Raw genomic sequence first — 21,057 nt, forward strand, 5'->3', positions numbered from 1 at the left:
TATTGTTGTTGTTTTGTTTTTTCCAAGATGGAGTCTCGCTGTGTTGCCAGGGTGGAGTGTAGTGGCGTGATCTCGGCTCACTGCAACCTCCACCTCCTGGGTTCAAGCAATTCTCCTGCTTCAGCCTCCCAAGCAGCTGGGACTACAGACGTGTGCCACGAAGCCCAGCTAATTTTTGTATTTTTAGTAGAGACAGGGTTTCACCACATTGGCCAGGATGGTCTCGATCTCTTGACCTCATGATCCGCCCGCCTTGGTCTCCCAAAGTGCTGGGATTACAGGCATGAGCCATCGCGCCTGGCCAAACTGTAAGTCATTCTTAAAGCCTAACTTTCTCCATGGAATTTCCATTGCCCCATCGTTACACCTACAACACTTGTGTGTTTCTTTCACAACACTTGCAATGCAGCTTTCAAACTTCTTCTTTGGAATTATATCTCTTTCTACATTGTGGTCTTTTTGAGAGTGTTTAACAGTTATTATTCAAATGAATGCTGGCAAATATAAGACCTCTTAGATATCTGATGTAATAAATTGTGAAGCATACCCTTCCACATCCCTTATGTATTATTCGCTAATTAAAGAAAGAATTGTGTCTTTATCTTTGGCTTTCTCATTAGAGATCTGAGAATTTTAAAAATATTCTACCCAACTTCAATAACGTAGCCTCTAAAATCCAAGTTTACACAATTTGAGAGAATTTCCCTAATTTTCTCCCATTTCTGCTGGCCATCATTAACTTCAAATGGGTAAGTTGTTTTTCAGACACTTGCCTTGTCATGGGTTTAAAGTAAAATGTAGTGACCTTTTTTTTTTTTTTTTTTTTGTCATAGCACAATTCTTTACGAAATGTTTGTAATGATGCCGATGTAAACAAACATACTGCACTGCCAGTCCTATTAAACTATAGCCCCTATAAGGAAGTGTACTACATAATATTTGATAATGATAATAAATATGTCTTGGGTTTATGTATTTACTATACTATACCATGCTTTTTATCTTTACTTTAGATTATACTCCTTCTAGTTACATACAAAGAAAAATTAACCAAAAAACAGCCTCAGGTGCGTCCTTCAAGAGCTATTCCAGAAGAAGGCAGGGTTATAGATGATGACAGCTCCATGTGTGTTATCGCACCTAAAGGCCTTCCAGTGGAACAAGATGTGGAGGTAGAAGACAGGGATATTGGTAGGCCTAGACTAATGTGTATGTCTGTGTCTTAGTTTTTAGCAAAAACTTTTATAAAGTAAAGTTTATAAAGTAAAAATAATAATAATAGGCCAGATGCAGAGGCTCACTCCTGTAATCCCAGCACTTTGGGAGGCTGAGGCGGGTGGATCACGAGATCAGGAGTTTGAGACCAGCCTGGCCAATATGGTGACACCTCGTTTCTACTAAAAATACAAACATTAGCCAGGCGTGGTGGTACGTGCCTGTAGTCCCAGCTACTTGGGAGGCTGAGGCAGGAGAATCGCCTGAACCCAGGAGATGGAGGTTGCAGTGAACTGAGATCATGCTACTGCACTCCTCCAGCTTGGGTGACAGAGCAAGACTTCGTCTCAAAATAATAAATAATAAAATAAAATAATAGAAAAAAACTTACAGACTAAGGATCTAAAATAGAAAATATTTTTTACAGTTGTACAATGTTTCTGTTTTAAACTATTATTATAAAAGAGACAAAAAGTTAAAAATATTTAATAGTTTATAAAGTAAAAATGTTACAGTAAGCTAAGCTTAATTTATTATTGAGGTACAAAAATATTTTGTATAAAGTTGGTGTACTCTAAGCATACTGTGTTTAAAAAGCCTACAGCAGTGGACAGTAATGTCCTAGGTGTTCACATTCACTCACCACTCACTCTCTGATTCACTCAGAACAACTTTCACTTCTGCAAGCTCTTTTATAGTAAGCACCCTATACAGGTATGCCTTTTAAAATCTTATATATATTATTTTTATTATAGTTTTTCTATGTTTAGGTATGTTTTTGTATACTCTGGTGTAGAGCTAATCCAGCAACAGCGGCGGTGGAAGCAATTGCTACAAGTCCTATCACCGTGGTCATGATTATTCCAACCATCCTCCGACTGTGGTGGACAAGATTTTGCATTACTTTGTAAATTTGAGTGACCCCAGCAGATTCACTCTAGGCACGTGTTAAGTTCTCAGGTAGTCAGGTTTCTTTTCTGGCTCTTAGTATATATAAATCGGAATGAGACTCATTCCAATTATTATTCCACCAAGTAGTATTTATACAACTTAAGAATGTACAATTGTCCATACAGTTAACTACCCCTGTATAATTATCCCATTTAAAAATTCCTGTTAACAACAAATAAGGTTTTCTTACACATACAATAACATATCTAGAACTATTTCAATGCAAAGATATGTGGAAAGGGTTAGCAATATTAGTAGTAAGATTTAAGGACAGGGTTTCCAGTGAAAATGAACATTGGTTTACCAGCAGCTAGCAACTTCCAAATATGACTTTGTATTTGTGAGGTATTAGCCAAATGTGGCATAGGGGGTGATAAACCACCATCATGCCAAATAATAGTTTCATTGCCATCTGCAGCGATGCTGTGATTACCTTTATGCCAATGCAGGTTGACATGGCTGAATTTAGTTTGAAAATCTCCGTGTACACTCCAATCTGTAACAAGGTATTTACGACTCTTCCCTTTTACTTCTAACAACAATCATGGCCCACTACTTCTACATCTAGTCCACTCTAGTTGGGAAACACTTCCGGACACATCAGGGATAGGGCATAAAGAATGTACTTGGCAGAGTTTCATTAAGTACTGTAGTATGATTATACTTAAAACTTTGAACCACAATAATCATAGTAAAGACAGAGATATGACTATGGTTATAGCGAACAGCCCAAGCCTCATGAGAAAGATGCAGACAATGTGGACTACTCCCAAGATATATAGGTAATCCTTCAACCCCAAATTGATATGAACTATTTACTGTGCCAGTGTCTAATTCAGGATCCTGGTTTAAAAAAGGTGATGGCATCCAAGCAGTATCATTAGTAAATACTGGGACTTTTCTGTCTCCCCAGACCACACCTTAATATAAGGGTGGAAAAGGAATATAAGCCCAGTATGTAAATTCTCCAGTCATTAGCTGACAATTTACTATGGCCAGCATAGCCAGGAATAAAGTCAGTGGGGTTTTGGGCTGCCCAGCTTGTTGAACAACCCCTTCAGCTTTCTGAGTAAGCTTCTTCAGTTGATTCCATGTTGGGGGCTCTGCACGTCGAGTCCCGAAGGTGAGTGTTCTCTGAGCGCTTAGACTCAGCTCCTGAAATTCCTTGAGGAATTCTTTGGATCGGCTCCTCTTCACCATGGCACTGTTTCAACCATCGAGATGGAAACCACTCATCTCCGGCATCTGTACAGACAAGAGCATAGCCTCGGCCCCATTGTAAAGCTTTTCCTTTTAAATATTTCCCTTGTAAGGAAGGATAATACACCCACAGATTACTGTTTTGTGGCTTTTCTAAAGGCTGTTGAAAATGTTTCACCGCTGCAGACTGCTGTAATTGGCACCAAAGGTTGAGAACATTTAAAGTAAAAAGGGCTCTGAGAATTTGATGTTTTGGGGAATCTCGCCCATCTCCCCCTTTTTGTTTTAAAAGTTGTAATTTTAAGGTAGCATTGGCTCTTTCAATGATTGCTTGACCTTGACTGTTAAATGGAATACCAGTGGAATGACAAATATGGTATAAAGAAAGAAAGGCAGCCAATTTATGAGAGCAATAAGCAGGGGCATTACCAGTTTTTAGTTCAGCAGGAACTCCCATAACCACAAAGCAAGTAAGTAAATGAGTAATAACAGAGTCAGCCTTTTCAGAAGGCAATGGTGTAGCCCATTGGAAATGTGACCAGGTGTCAATTGTATGATGAACATATTTTAAACGATCAAAAGAAGGAACATAAGTTACATCTATTTGCCAAATGTGATTTTGTTGAGTGCCTCGAGGATTAATACCTGGACTTAAAAAAGGTGCAATAATAGGAGCACAAGATGGGCAGGCTCCGACAATAGCTCGGGCTTGACGGCATGTTATAGAAAATCATCGTTGTAGTCCTAAACTATTAGCATGATGTACTTGGTGCTCATCCTGAGCCCGTTGGACACTTCTAATAAGTAAGGAATCAATCTGGTTATTCCCAAAAGTTAAAGGTCCTGGCAACGCTGAATTGGAGCGAATATGAGTGATGACTGATTCAAATGGGTAGTGAGAAATTTTGAGTTATCTGATGTCCAGTATCCAGCTTTTCCAGTACTACCGAAACCTCCTTGACAAGACACATCTCTAGATAAGAAAGGAAAAAAAAGGCAATAAAAGCAATTGTGCAATACTTTCCCCTGCCGCTAGGCACATAAATTATGAGACTTGTACCATAATAAGGTATTGTGGTAGGCCTGCACTGTAATTGTTGGGGCCCCAAGCCTGCAGGCCCCAGTTCCCATTTCCTGGGAGGGGTGACAATAAATTTCCACTCATCAGTTTTTGAACGACATTCATTCGTCCAATGTCAACTTTTTTCACATCGTTTGCACTCCCCAGAAGGTAACTTTTTCTCTTTAGTAGTTGGGAAGCCCGGTTTTTTTTTTTTTTTTTGGCGTTCTTTCTTAAAATGACAGGGTTTCCAACATTGAAAACATACACCTGTTTAGAATTACTCTTTAAGGCCTTAGAAAGTGCTCCGGTGAACAATTGAGCTTTGTAAATAGCTCCTCCAATGCCTGCACAAGCCCGAACATACTCATCTAAATTAGCTCCACTGGCCTTTAAAGGTCTTAATAATTTTTGTTGCAGCTTTCATTTCTTTCAAAAATTTAAATTGTAGGGCTGTAAAAGTCATATTCTGGCCACCGTTTGGGAACTGAGCATTGGGGCCGAAAGCAGCCCGTGTTATTGGGAATAGATTTAATTCCTCGAAATCATCCTTTTCCTTTGATTCCTTCTTTTCTCCTACAGGAGGAAAAGGCAGAGAGAAAACCTGACCTGACATAGGAAAAGAGGTTGGAGGTGGAGGCAAAGGGAAATCTTTTTCCAAAGGAGCAGAAGGGAAGGTAACAGGGAAGGCTCGTGGTAGAGAGATAGGAGAAACAGGAGCAGCAGCACCTTGCAATTTTAACAACTGTTGTAACATCTCTAAAATACGCTGCGAATCAGAATTTCCTTCAGATGAAGGAGGCATTAGCTCTTTTTCCAATTCCTTGTCCTCAGCAACCAGGGCGTAAATATGTTTCTCTCTAGGATCATTCCTCTCTAAAGCTTTAGATGCCTCACCTCCTGTGGCAGTATTGCCATGCTCTGAGTCAGTTTCAAGTAACTCTAATGCCTGAGTAATGGAACTACACAAAGTCCACAAAGTCAGAGGTATCGTTTGCCCTCGCTGATGAGCTCGACGCAGGACTTTAACCACTTGTAACCATTCCTTTCAATTTAACTGCACTTTGGTTTGATATTGAAACCAATAACAATGTTGTCCAACATGGGCAAACAATCACTTCAAAGTCTTTTCTTTTACTTCTACTCCTATAGACATCAACCGTCTCTGGAGTAACCACAAATATTCAGAGGCCAGAGAGGTGGAATTCCCCCTAATTTTCCCGTGGGTCCCCCTTTCTTTATTTACCTGCCCGGGGTGTTCCCCCTCCAGTTCCTTGCTCTCATGGAGCCATGGACCCTGCTCGCTGCACCAGATGTTGGGGTCCACGTGTTTCCTAAACAAAGGAATGAACACACAAGACAACACAGGATGAGACAAACATGGCGGCCACTCCGAATGACATGCTCTGCTTTATTTTATACAGTCATTTGTGGAATGTTGCCAAGTCACAAGACACATTGTTGTTTCTCTGACCGTTCCCTGACTTTCTGGATTTTCAAAATGTTTACACATAAATCAGCCCCCAGGGTCTGCTGTTTGCAGCTGGCTCCTTTGTCCTCCCTGTTTGCTGGGAAGGAACACCCTGCTTCATTTGCAAGAGCAGGACTTATCGGGAACATCTCGTTTATGAGTACGTAGTCCTCTACACCAGGGCCTGTCATGGGGTGGGGGCCTGGGGGAGGGATAGCATTAGGAGAAATACCTAATGTAAATGGCGAGTTGGTGGGTGCAGCAAACCAACATGGCACATGTATACCTACCTATGTAACAAACCTGCACGCTGTGCCCATGTGCCCTAGAACTTAGAGTATAATTTTTTAAAAAGGGGGGCATGTAAGGTAAAAAAGAAAAAAAAGAGAGAATCTGGGGAACAAAAATCAGTGATAAAGACTTTATAAACTTCTCTGGGCTTTTTTTTTTTTAATTAGTGGAGATATTATCTTTTTAAAAATAGTTAAAATGTAGTTAAAGAATAGAAAACAATGTATTAGCTATCTTTTATTGAATAACAATCACCCCAGAATTAATCCATTTAAAACAAGAGATTTTATCATCTCACACATTTTATGAGAGTCAGGAATCTGGTAAAGGTTTAACTAAGGAGGTGTAGCTCAGGGTTTCTTGAAAAGTTACAACTAGTTGTTGGACCTGCCTGAAGTGTCTGAAGACTTGATCAGGGCTGGAGGGTCTTCCTCAAAACTCATTCATATGGCTCTTGGGAGGAAGCTTCACTTCATTATCTGGTGAGCCTCTCCTTAGATCTGGACATAACACAGCTTCTCCAAAAGTGAGTGAGCTGTGGGGCTGGAGGAAAGGGGGAAGAAAGAGAGAAAGAGAGAGGTGAAATATATAGTATCTGCTATAATCTAATCTCAGAAATGACATACCAACAGTTAGTTTAATTTTCTTTTGTTCCAGGGTTATTGAGGTATGATTGACAAATGAAAATTGCATATATTTAATACATACAATGTAATGTTTAATATAGGCATATACTGAAAAATGAATACCACAGTCAAGCTAATTAATATATCCATCACCTCACATATTTACCTTCGAGTGTATATGTGTGTGTTTCTGTTTGAAGGGAACACTTAAGATCTACTCTCAGCAGATTTCAAATATACAATAGATTATTCTTAACTATAGTTACCAAGCTATACATTAGATCTCCAGAATTTATTCATCTATAGATGAAAGTCTGTACACCCTCAACAACATCTCCCTATTTCCCCCACTATCCAAGAGGTCCACCTCTTTCTTATCCCACTCAAAATAATGAGGGGCTTAGCATGGCTGAGTGGCTGGGGAAGGCTAGGAGCAAGGAAGAAAGGCAGCGACACCCAGCAACTAGTGTTCTATACAGGTCAGGAAGCCAGGTGGTCATTCACTACACACTCACTTCCCCCCATGAGAGGAATTGTTTGCCAAAGGAGCTTTCTTGGCATTGAACTATGCTGCCTTAGGAAAAGGGTATCACTGCTAAAGGAAAAATGTTTCATTTTACTCTCTTCAATGCACCTACTTTCAGATTTTTTACTCCAACAATGTGCTAGAAATTTTTCACTGAACTCCCAGACTCACACAAGGGTTCTCTTGCTCATGACTTGTTGTCAAAATCAATGCTGGTAGGCAGATGACAATAGAAAACTCTAATTCCATCATCTTGCTGACATAACTCCCCAACACTTCTGCCATGTTTTGTTGGTCACACAGAGCAGCCCTGGTACGATTGTGGGAGGGAATTATGTGAGGGTGTGAATATTGAGAAGGAGGGTGTCTTTAGGGCCATCTTGAGACCTGTTATCATAAACTTCTAAAATAGTTTGAAATAAAAATAGATTAAAATATTATTTTAAAAGGTGTACAAGGAAACTTCTGAAAGTCATGACTGTGTTCATTAACTTAATTGTGGTGATGCTTTCATGCCTGTAAATGTATCTTAAGCTTATCAATTTACATTTAATATATAAATCTTATTGTGCATCAATTCCTCAAAAAATATGACAAAATAATAACGAGAGTGCTCCATTACTTTTATTTGGGAAGGAGGACATGTGAAGAATATCTAGAGAAAAGTGGTAATACCGGATGCCATGCTGCTTCAAATCACACTTATAATTCCTAATCCAACAGGAATGTATCAAGTGCCAACATTATGTCAGTTGTTATTCTAGACAATAGTGATATAGATATAAGATATAGCCCATATAAATTGACAGTCTGGAATAGGGAAGGAAATATAGAAATAAAACGTCTTTCTAAGTTCCCTTGTTTTACTTTTGGCAAGAGAAAATGTGAATCTTACATTTCCCAAGTGCTTGGCAACACTTAATTTGGCTTCTCATTATCTTCAGTATAGAATCCAAAATCTTAGTCTGGCATGCAGCTCCTATATGATCTGACTCTATCTTACTTCTTTATCATTCACTGAAACACTATCCACATTCTATATCTTAGTAGCAACGAATTGCTTGCATTTTAAAAATGCATTATGTTCAGGCCGGGCGCGGTGGCTCAAGCCTGTAATCCCAGCACTTTGGGAGGCCGAGACGGGCGGATCACAAGGTCAGGAGATCGAGACCATCCTGGCTAACATGGTGCAACCCCGTCTCTACTAAAAATACAAAAAATTAGCCGGGCGAGGTGGCGGGCGCCTGTAGTCCCAGCTACTCGGGAGGCTGAGGCAGGAGAATGGCGTAAACCCGGGAGGCGGAGCTTGCAGTGAGCTGAGATCTGGCCACTGCACTCCAGCCTGGGCGACAGAGCGAGACTCCGTCTCAAAAAAAAAAAAAAAAAAAAAAAAAAAAGCATTATGTTCTCTCTCACCACTATAAATTTTCACATGCTGTTCCATCTGGTTCAAATGACATGAACCCTCTATTTTCCTTCATCATATTATATTTTCCTAAATAACTCTTAAAGAGAGATATCATTGAGTCCAGCCTAGGCAACATGGCAAAACCCCATCTTTGCTAAAAATACAAAAAATAAGGCATGGTAGTGCACACTTATAGTCCCAGCTTTCTCTCACTTCCCCGAATAGCATTATGAAATTATGTTGTTGCAGATGACAGAATTCTCTTCTTTTTTAAGGCCGAATAGTATTCTATTGTGTATGCATCCCACATTTTCTTTATTCATTCATCTGTTGATGGACACCTATGTTGATTCTATAAAGTGGCTAATATGAATAGTGCTGCAGGAGACACGGGAATTCACACATATCTTTGACAAACTGATTTCAAACCTTTTGGGTCAATACCTATATGTTGGATCATATGGTAATTCTATTTTTAGTTTTTTGAGGAGCCACTGTAAAATTTTCCATAAGGGCAGTACTAATTTACGTTTCTACCAACAGCGTACAAAGGTCTACTGCTGCAGGCTCTGTGAGACAGCCAAAAAACTCTGAGTGCCGGAAGTGCAAGGGGGAATGTCTGCCCACAAACACACATCCTCACTGGGGAAACTGAAGGTCCAGTTCATGGCAGAAGGATTTGACCTTAACTGGAGCTGAAATACATTTAGAGAGCTAAGTGAAATAGAGGGGTAGAGGAATCAGCCAAAAGAGCCGTGTGGGCACTCTCAGTCCCCGGGAAAGCCATTCCTGACTGTCAGTGGAACTGGGGAAAGACCACAGGGAGAAGGAAACTTTCAGTTTAACTTTGTAACAATTTCAACAAAATGCAAAGTTTCTTGGACAGAATCTGGGGGAGGAGACAAACAGGGAGTGCAGATATGAGGACAGAAACTGCAGCAGAGAGGGAGGCATGAAACCTGAAAGTCATGCTTGCTTTCTCAGAGGGGAGGCTTGTAGCCTGGGACAAGCTCTCAGCCCTGCTCACTCACTACCTGGAAATAAACTCAGTGCTGTTAGGGGTGAATGGTGGAAGCTGGACTGGCCTTTCAAGCTGTGTGGGAGCTGGGTAAGGCCTGTCTTTGCCAGCTTTCTCCCACTTCCCTGGCAACCTGTAAGAAACAGCAGAGGCAGCCATAATCCCCCTGGGAACATAACCCCAGTGGCCTGAGAACCTCCCCTTCCCCCACAGGGGCCACAGCAAGCCCCGCCCAAGGAGAGGCTTATATCCTCCCTATACTGCCACAGCTTGTATCCTCCCTTCCTCCCTATACATCAGCTTGTGTCCTCCCTATACTACCACAGCTGATGTTCTTTTGAAAGTGCCCCCTCCTGGCTGGAGGCCAACTAACAACAACAAAAAAAAAAAACAGCACACTAAACCAAACTGTAAACAAGGACCCTCACAGAGTCCACTTCACTCCACTACTACCTCCATTGGAGCAGTTGCTAGTACCCACAGCTGAGAGACCTGAAGATGGATCACATCACAGGACTCTTTGCAGACACTCCCCAGTACCAGTCGGGAGTCCAGTAGCCCTGCTGGGTGGCTGCGCAGAACAGAAATAACAATCTCTGTAGTTCGGCTCTCAAGAAGCCCAATCCCTAGGGAAAGAGGGAAAGTACCACATGAAAGGAGCACCCCATGAGACAAAAGAATTTAAGGAGCAGCCCTTGAGCCCCAGATCTTCCCTCTTACCCCAGATCTTCCCTCATTACCCAAATGAGAAGGAACCAGAAGAACAATTCTGGTAATATGACAAAACACTGTTTCATAACACCCCAAGAGATCACAATAACTCACCAGCAATAAATGTAAACCAAGAAGAAATCTCTGAATTGCCAGAAAAAGAATTCAGAAGGTCAATTATTAAACTACTTAAGGAGGCACCAGAGAAAGGTGAATACCAAGCTGCACAGCAGGTGGTGAATGGTTAGAGAGCATTACCGCCTGAGTTCTGCCTTCTGTAAGATCAGCCGGCCATTAGATTCTCACAGGAGTACGAACCCTATTGTGAATTACACATGTGAGGAGGATCTAGGTTGCGGGCTCCTTATCAGAACCTAACTAGTGCCTTATGTTCTGAGATGGGACAGTTTCATCCCGAAACAAACCGCAGCCTCTGCTCCCCTATCCCTGGAAAAACTGTCCTCCACAAATAAATTCCCTGGTGCCAAAAAGGTTGGAGATCATTGCAAGAAATAACTACTTTTCAAGTTCATCCTGCTTTCTTTTTGCTGGTTGGGTTGGTAATTGTGTTGGGGATGGGGCATGGTGGGTAGAATCTAAAACATGTTGAATTACTTCTTTTAACAAGACATGCCACTTACCCTCGCTTACCTTAAAAGTGTCCTTCCCAATTACGTCTGTGGATGTAATGCTGAACACTTGCTTAATCACTTATTTGCTACTCTGATACTTGATTTCTCTTTTCAGTCTCTGGGATGCTTTTTCTTAATTTTTGAGGTCTAATTTTTCTCTCCACTTTGAACACCAGTGGGCAGATTATTTGTATTCCCCAACGCACTGCAGGGCACTCTGCTTTATCTGGCTATTCCTCAGAAAAGAACAACAAAACAATTCCTGTCTTTTCCAGGAGAGGTAGCACGTCTTGCTAAGTGCTGTGTTTCTCACAGGACCTGACATTATGTGTCTACATCATGGGAAAGCACCCTACAGCTGCTAAAAATTCTATCATTTGGAATGGCCTTGAATTTCTTTAATAGAACTTCTTTTTGTCTTAATATTGTAGTAGGTCCAAAATATTCCCAGAAAATGATTCTCAAACTTCCTCTGAGAAATGTATGGATTTTAAAATCTATGTTGGTGTCTTACAATCTTTACTCAGAAATTATCTTATTTTTTAATTTTAATTCTTCTTATTTAAATTTTTTTTCTTCTTATGTCTTTAGGATTTTGACAACATACATTTATTGTTCTTCATAGAATGTCTTTTTCAGGCTTGAAGTTTATTTTCTAAAACATTCATTACATTCTACAATCAGTGATTACAAATACTTGTATGTTAAGTGTGTCTTTAAAGAATTATCATTTAAAATAAAAATTGTACAATATAGCCCTTAGACTCAAATGTCTTACAATCTACTTCTCTTTCGTATAAGCAAAATCTTCATATTTTATAAATACAGAAGAACTCACATTCAGAATTCATGAAACAGTAAGCAAAACTTGAGTCCAAACAGGTTTTTTCAGTACAACACAGCTCCTAATATTGGTGAGACTATCTAGTAAGGGCTAAGATCACAGACTTCAACACCATAGGGTCCCTGAACTTGACTTTATTTCTTGGCCTTGTTATCATCTCAAATCTGGAATAGCTGCCCCAAAATTGCAAATGGCTGAATGACCACTAACATCTCTACTGAATTTTTCCTGTACAGAGGTTAATTCCTGAAACTTTTTCCCCTTCTCTAATTTTATCCAATGAATAGCTCCTACAAGGTGTTTGAAAAACTCTAGATTGAGTCAAAATTTGTAAAACAGAAACTGTTTCATCATGAAAATGACATAGTTATTTTCTGAGTACGACATCTCACACAGCAAAATCAGGAACGAAAACTTCTTGACTTCACATTTTTTAAAAAGACAAAGAGAACAAGTGCTGATGAGGCTATGAAGAAACATAAACTCTGGTACATTGCTGATGAAAGTGTAAATTAGTATAGCCATTATGGAAAAAAAAGTATGAAGGTTCCTCAAAATATCAAAAATAGAATACCATAAGATCCAGCAATCCCACTTCTGGGATTATATCAAAAGGAAATGAAATCAGTATGCCAAAAAGATGTCTACACAACCATATTCATAGCTACATTATTCACAATATCCAAGAGGTGGAAACAATACAGGTGTCCATTGACAGATTAATAGATAAAGAAAATGTGGTACATACACACAAATACTACTCAGCCCTAAAAATGAAGGAAATCCTGTTATTTTTGACAATATGAGTGAACTTAGAGGACATTATGCTTAAGTGAAAAAAGGCACAGAAAGACAACTACTGTATACTCTCAATTATATGTGAAATCTAAAAAAAAAGTTCATAATATATTATAAAATAAAATGAGTGCTATAAAAATTACTTACAATATAATTGCACTTTTAAAAACATATCATATGAAGATATTTATTCCCTTTGCCTAGTTGGCTCTTCCTCTACTTTCAAGAGGCAATTTGAATGTTCTTTTCTCAGTAATGAATTTTCTACTCACCTTGTCTAAGTTAGCACCCTTGTGATAGGCTTTCATTGCTTCTACCACATAGCAGGCAATCATCCTGGTTTTTGAGACACATCGGTACGCAAATCTGGTAAAGATCCCTGACTTTGTGGTGCTAGGTGCTAACAATCTTTTTTAATTTTTTTTCCTTTTTTCGGGGGTGGCAAGGTGTGAGACAGTCTCACAGTCTCACTCTGTTGCCTAAGCTGGAGTGCAGTGGCACAGTCTTGGGTCACTGCAACCTCAGCCTCCCAAGTTCAAGCAATTCTCATGCCTCAGTCTCCCAAGTAGCTGGGTGTATTAGTCCATTTTCATACTGCTGACAAAGATATACTGAAACTGGGTAATTTATGAAAGAAAGAGGTTTAATGGACTTACAGTTCCACGTGACTGGGGAGGCCTCACAGTCATGGCAGAAGGTGAAAGTCATGTCTCATATGGTGGCAGACAAGAGAAGAGAGCTTGTGCAGGGAAACTCCCATTTTAAAAACCGTCTGATCTCCTTAGACTTATTCACTATCATGAGAACTGCATAGGAAAGACCAGCCCCTATGATTCAATAACCTTCCACCAGGTTCTTCCCATGTGGGAATTGTGGACGTTATAATCCATGATGAGATTTGAGTAAGGACACAGCCAAGCCATATCATTCTGCCCCTGACCGCTCCTAAATCTCATGTCCTCACATTTCAAAACCAGTCATACCTTCCCAACAGTCCCCCAAAGTCTTAACTCATTTCAGCATTAACTTAGAAGTCCACAGTCCAAAGTATCATCTGAGACAAGGCAAGTCCCTTCCACCTATGAGCCAATAAAATCAAAAGCAAGTTAGTTACTTCCTACATACAATGGGGGTACAGGCATTGAGTAAAGAGAGCCATTCCAAATGGGAGAAATTGGCCAAAACAAAGGGGCTACAGGTTCCATGTAAGTCCAAAAACCAGCAGGGCAGTCAAATCTTAAAGTTCCAAAAAGATCTCCTTTGACTCCTTGTCTCACATTCAGGTCAAACTGATGCAAGAGGTGGATTCCCATGGTCTTGGGCAGCTCTGCCTCTGTGGCTTTGCAGGGTATAGGCACCCTCCTGACTGCTTTCATGGGCCAGCATTGAGTGTCTTCAGCTTTTCCAGGTGCACAGTGCAAGCTGTTGGTGGATCTACCATTCCGGGGTCTGGAGGACTGTGGCTCTCTTCTCACAGCTCCAATAGGTGATGCCCCAGTAGGGACTCTGTGTGGGTCTCCGGCCCCATATTTCCCTTCCACACTGCCTGCCATAGCAGAGCTTCTCCAAGAGGACCCCACCCCTGCAGCAAATTTCTGCCTGGGATTTCAGGCATCCTCTGAAATCTAGGTGGAGGTTCCCAAACCTCAGTTCTTGACTTCTGTACACCCACAGGCTCAACACCATGTGGAAGCTGCCAAGGCTTGGGGATTCCAACCTCTGAAGAAACAGCCCAAGCTGTGCCTTGGTCCCTTTTAGTCTGAGTGGAGCAGCTGGGATAGATGGCACCAAATCCCTTGACTGCACACAGCAAAGAGACCCTGGGCCTGGCCCATGAAACCATTTTGTCTTCCTAAACCTGCCAGCCTGTGATGGCAGGGGCTGCTTCAAAGGTCTCTGACATGCCCTGGAGACATTTTCCCCATTGTCTTGGTGATTAACATTTGGCTCCTCATTACTCAGGTAAATTTCTGCAGCCAGCTTGAATTTCTCCTCAGAAAATGGGTTTTTCTTTTTTACCTCATTATCAGGCTACAAATTTTCTGAACTTTTATGCTCTGCTTCCTTTTTAAAATGGAATGTGTTTAATAGCACCTAAGTCACATCTTGAAACCTTTGCTGCTTAGAAATTTCTTCGGCCCGATACCCTAAATCATCTCTCTCAAGTTCAAAGTTTTACAGATCTCTATCAGGCAAGAGCCAAATGCTGCATCTCTTTGCTAAAACATAACAAGAGTCACTTTTGCTCCACTTTCCAACAAGTTTCTCATCTCCATCTGAGAGCCCCTCAACCTGAATTTCACTGTCCATATCATTATCAGCATTTTGGTCAAAGCCATGCAACAAACCTCTGGGGAGTTCCAAATTTCCCACATTTTTCTGTCTTTTTCTGAGCCCTTCAAACTGTTCCAACCTCTGCCCGATACCCAGTTCCAAAGTCGATTCTATATTTTTCAGTATCTTTTCAGCAACACCCCACTGTTCTGGCACCAATTTACTCTATTAGTCTGTTTTCATACTGCTGATAAAGACATACTTGAGACTGGGTAATTTACAAAAGAAAGAGGTTTAATGGACTCACAGTTCCACGTGGCTGGAGAGGCCTCACAAACATGGCGGAAGGTGAAACACGTGTCTCACATGGTGGCAGACAAGAGAAGAGATCTTGTGTAGGGCAACTCCCATTTTTACAACCATCAAATCTCCTGAGACTTACTGACTATCATAAGAACAGCATACGAAAGATCCACTTCCGTGATTCAAGTACCTCTCACCAGGTTCCTCCCATGACATGTGAGAATTGTGGAAGTTACAATTCAAGATGAGATTTCGTGGGGGACACAGTGAAACCATATCACTGGAATTAGAGGTATGTGCCACCATGCCCAGCTAATTTTTGTATTTTTAGCAAAGACAGGGTTTCGCCATGTTGGCCAGGCTGGTCTTGAACTCTGGCCTCAAGTGATCCACCCACTTCAACCTCCCAAAGTGCTGAGATTGCAGGAAAGAGCCACTGAACTAGGCCTTGTGGTGCTAATAATCTAACAAGAGCATGATTCGAGAGGGCATCCAATAACAGTTAACATAATAAATATGTAAATTTTATTATGACTTAGAAAGGAATGTACTCTATAAAAATATGAGAGTAAGAAAAAGTTGGGAGTACTAGGTGCACTTTTAAATATGATGGTCAAGGTAGAAATCTTTGATGTGGTCACCACTGAGCAAGAAAGTATGCTTCTGTTAGTAGTGGGAAGAAACTCAGAGGTTGGAATATAAAGTATTTATCTCCTCCAATTTATTTTCATGGCTTTTGTAGAAGTCATTTGTTAGGGTGAGTTAGAAAATGCAGAAATGTTGTTTAGTCCTGTGACTATGTACATGTGTGTAATACCATGTGACACCTTGAAGAATTTGATGTTAACAGTGGAGGGTGGCCACGTTCTTGGCGTCTTGAACAAAGGATTGGACAAAACGCACAAAGAAAGGAAGGAAGGCATGAAGGGATTTATTGAAAATGAAAGTACACTCCACAGTGTGGAAGCAGCCTGAACATAGAGGCTCAAAGGCCCTGTAACAGAGTTTTTATGAGTTTAAATACCTACTACTTGGGGTATGCTGTATGTAAATGAAGAGGATCAAGTAAAGTTACAAAGTTGTTTACTCGGTGTATGCCTTATGGAGAGGGTATTTATTTCCTCTCATAGCTGAAATGTGGATCAGCCTTATGTTCCCTGCCTCCAGACCCTATTTTCCTGCCTCAATGGCAGCCCTTCATATTTTAATAAGCCATTTTCTGAAAAAAATTCCATCACCTTGTCCAGTGCAGGTACATCACTGGAGGACTTTACAGCATCCCAATCAGAAGGAGCATGCTATAAATTCTTTAATTTTTTAAATTCCTTGTAGAAACGGTACAGCGTATTATAGTCATTAAAATTAAAGACACTGGAACCAGACTGCCTGGGTTTAAATTCAAGACCTGCCATTTGCTGGCTATATGACTTTCATTAACTTATTAACCTCTCTGTGGCTCAAAGAGGTTATTTTATCTGTAAGTCTGCTTATCTGTAAACTGGGCATAAAATGGTACCATCCTGACAGTGGTTTTAGGATTAAATGAGAATGCAATACAGTAATACGTTTCTGGAAAATAAATGCTACGTACTTTTTGTTGTTTCTATTATCTTGAAACCATTTGTGTGTGTGTGTGTGTGTGTGTGTGTGTGTGTGTCTGTGTGTGTACAGTCAACACTCTGAAATTAAGTAACTGTGGAGGAAGACATAAGGGATCTCTACACAGGAATGCCTTGATTTCTGAAAAGAACCTGGGTTGGTGCATGAAAAAGTGCGTAAAAACTGAGAAAATGAGTTTTAGTGGAAGAAAGAAGTTGGAGAGGAAAAAACAGGAGACAGGGCTTAAGAGGCAGTGGTTATGGCGGAGATGTGAGCAGTCCAGAAGGGTAACGAATGGGGAACAGCTGCTTAAAGGTGAAGGGTGATTCTAATATACTTAGTATCTCACAAATGAAGAACAATGTGGGGCATGCCTGAAGTTCTGATAAGACTCATAAAGCACTTCCTGATAGGACCTCTGTCTACCTTTCTAGTCACAATTTTTTACTCCTCACCCTTTCTCTTTTACCTCTGAATATACAAAAACCTTTGTGAATCTAGACTTGCTATTCTTTGTTCAGTCTTAATATTAGAGCTAGGTTGTTTATTTTTTTCCAAATAATTTCCATCTGCTCTTTCTTGTAGAACACTCATACATGTAATTCGAGATTGACTTTATATACTATTTCCCTGTAAAATCTTTACTTGCTACCTCCAATAGATATTGATGATCATGCTCTCAGGTTTCATGAGTTTTGTGAACATCTGTGAGGTACAATGACCTTGTTATCATTTTATAATAATGATTCCATAGCATTTTATATCCTCTACTAGACAAGGAATTAACTAGTGTTTTTGTTTTCATTTACATTTCTCAGCATATAACATGGAGTCAGGCAAAACTTGACCCAGAAAAACTTGTTGGCTGACACTGACAGTATGTTCATGAGAACTCAATGAAAACTTGCCTATGGCCAGGCATGGTGGCTCACACCAGTAATCCCAGCACTTTGCGGGGCCAAGGCAGGTGGATCTCCTGAGCTCAGGAATTTGAGACCAGCCTGAGCAACAGAGAGAAACCCTGTTTCTACTAAAAATACAAAAAATTAGCTGGCCACGGTGGGGTATGCCTGTGTCACAACTACTCAGGAGGCTGAGGTGGGAGGATTGCTTAAGCCCAGGAGGCAGAGGTTGCAGTGAGCCGAGATGATGCCACTGCAGTCCAACATGAGTGACAGAGTGAGACCCCATCTCAAAAAAACAAGGGAAAAGAAAAGAAAGCTTGCCCACACAAAATTGATACTGCACTGTGCACTGCCTGTACAACTGGAAAGATTTATCATCAAACTATAATTTTCATAATGAATCAGAGTTGAAACTAATAGCTCATAAAAATAACTAAAATTTATTGAATGGTTAGTATACATCAGAGACTGTGCTACATGCTTTTTTTTTTGCATCAGAGCATTTAATCAGAAGAAACATCTCTATGATACATTTTCTTTTTCACATTTGGAAGAAAATATGGAAGTCAAAATTTAGAGAGATTATGTAGCCTGCTCAACTCTTAATTTCTAGTGGCTAGAAGTTAAAAGACAGAGGACTTAAAACTTGAGATGAATTGAATCCGAAACCGATGTTGTATTTCCCCCAATTCTTTCCTACTAACTTTTTACGCCCTTCACACTGCATTTATTTTTTCTCTCTCCCCTTTCTTTCATATGTATGTCTTCTCACATATCCCTGGCTACAGTCCAGATTCTGAGTATCTTGAAACCAGGAACTGTATCATCTGCCTCCCTCTCAATAAATCTAAGGTATGACTAATAATATTGCTTAAATTAGTGTGTCAAAAAATGAATTAATGAGTGAATGAATAAATACATTACATACTAATAACATAATGTTTTGCCTGCTCAGTTAATAATATAACAATTATATTTTCAGATCAATTTTATAATTTATTTATTTATTTTATTTTTACTTTAGATTCAGAGCGTACATGTGCAGGTTTGCTGCAAAGTTACATTGCATGATGCTGAGGTTTGGGCTTCTGCAGACTTTTTCACCCAGATAGTGAATGTAGTATCCAACAGAAAGCTTTTCAGCATTTATTCTTCTCACTCCTTTTGAAGACCCTGGAGTCTATTGTTCCCATTTAGATCTATTTTAAATGGAGACGCTAAACTGATGACATCAGAAAAATAGAATCCCTGGACATTCTTCTATGAATTATACAGTACTTTAACACTTATTTTGCCAACAATTAAAATTGGGAGATTTCATAGAACATATAAATCTAGCTTGTCTTAAAAAAATACTGAAAAATATTGAACACTGGACCCATGTTTCCCTATGTCTCTATAGCCTCCCCTTCTTACACACAATGCATAGAATGTCACCAGGTCTACTGTCCTCATTTTATTACCTTTCTGGTCTCACAGACATGTGAGTCTATAAATGCTTAGGAAACTCAACTCTTTAAATAATGGGTATATTACTTCTTTATTCTGCATTCTCTGCTTTGGAAGATCCTTGTCCCCACTAGCAACACACACAAATTCATGTGCCTGCAAAGACTTCAGAAAATTGTCATATTATTGTGACTTATGAATTTATGTCTTTATTTTGATTTTTTATTTCTATTTTTATTTTAGGTTTAAGGGGTACACATGCAAGTTTGTTACATGGGTAAATTGCAGGCTGTGATTTTAATACCATTTTATTCACATCTTTTATGAAATTTTTGTCTCCATTATTTTCTCACCACCTCAAACAACATGTCTATTCTATGTTTCATTTGTCACAGGTAAAGTTAACCTTGTCTCCAAGTAAAAATTTAATCATACTTTCCCGAATATGCTTAGTCTTGACTCCATAAACAACTGGGTTCATGGTAGGAGGCAGTAGCAGATAAAAGTTGGCCACGATGATGTGTATGTGGTTTGGGATATTGTGTCCTCCAAAATGATGAGTGAAAAAAGTGACAAAAGAGGAACATAGGTGATCACAATGGCACACATGTGAGATGTGCCGGTACTGAAGGCTTTGCGACGAGCATCTGCTGATGACAGGCTCATAACAGCCTGAAAAATCATAGTGTAAGATACACGAGATACAGCAGATGTCAAACACACCAATCAGGAGAGCAACCATCAGACCATAAATAGCATTGACCTTGAAATTGCCACAGGATACCGTGGCCACAGACATGTGGTCTCAGTAGATGTGGGGGATGAAGTTCCCCCAGCAATAGGGCAGGCACTTGGTGAGGAAAGTGAATGGGATGATGAGCATCACACTCCTCAAGAAGGTAACAAGACCAGCCTTGGTGATGACAGGGTTGGTAAGGATGGTGGCATAGCATAAGGGATAGCAGATGGTCACATAGCCGTCCAGGGCCATGAGTATGAGCACCCCAGACTCCATCCCTGTCATCATATCAACAGAAAACATCTGGGACAGGCAAGCATTAAAGTCAATCTCCTTGAGGCTCAACCAGAATATGCACAGAATATTAGGTACCGTGGTGGTGCACCAGGTGACATCAGTGAAGGAGAGCAGGGCCAGGAAATAGTACATGGGCCGATGCAGGGCTTCCTCATGGCTGATGAGGCAGATGAGCCCACAGTTCCCCACGACAGCAATGATGTGCATAAAGCAGAATGGCAGGGAGATCCAGATGTATGTGGCTTCCAGCCCAGGAATGCCATTCAAGATAAAGAATCCTGGGGTCAGGCTGGAGCTATTGACCCCCAACATGATGGCTGACAGGAGAAGAGCATTTTACACTCTTTAGCAGTGGCAGTTTCTTAGACCAGAAATGAAATCAGTGCTGAGTAGAGGGCTTAGAAATAATGCAAGAATACAGTGACTTCTCTAAGATGTCTAAAATGAGAAGAGGTGATTAAATCCCTCCGAATTTAGACTGCCTAACTTCACATTCCACTTCCTGTTCTTCCTGGTGTGTGATACTGGTGAGTCATTTTACCATTTTATGCCTCAGTTTCCTCAATCTAAAATGAGATAATAATTCCTAAAATCAGAACATTGTCAAGATTATTCAATAAGATAATTTATGTAATGTGCTAAAACTGTACATAGTATATAGTGAATACTCAACAAATATTATCAGTAATCACTACCATTATTGTTATTTCTTTTCCCAATATAAAGCATTCTATGTGAAA

General features: G+C 40.1%; 1 protein-coding gene across 1 annotated transcript; it reads right to left on the reverse strand.

Moving 5' to 3' along the window:
- Positions 1 to 19,663: 19,663 nt before the first annotated feature.
- LOC102132428 (olfactory receptor 52N2-like) lies at positions 19,664 to 20,629 on the reverse strand. Its single transcript, XM_074015727.1, is given in 3 exon segments — positions 19,664 to 19,863; positions 19,866 to 19,977; positions 19,979 to 20,629. Coding segments are annotated over 3 exon segments (963 nt in total).
- Between the last annotated feature and the right edge of the window lie 428 nt (positions 20,630 to 21,057).

This window comes from Macaca fascicularis, chromosome 14, assembly GCF_037993035.2.
Source record: "Macaca fascicularis isolate 582-1 chromosome 14, T2T-MFA8v1.1".
Classification (NCBI taxonomy): domain Eukaryota; kingdom Metazoa; phylum Chordata; class Mammalia; order Primates; family Cercopithecidae; genus Macaca; species Macaca fascicularis.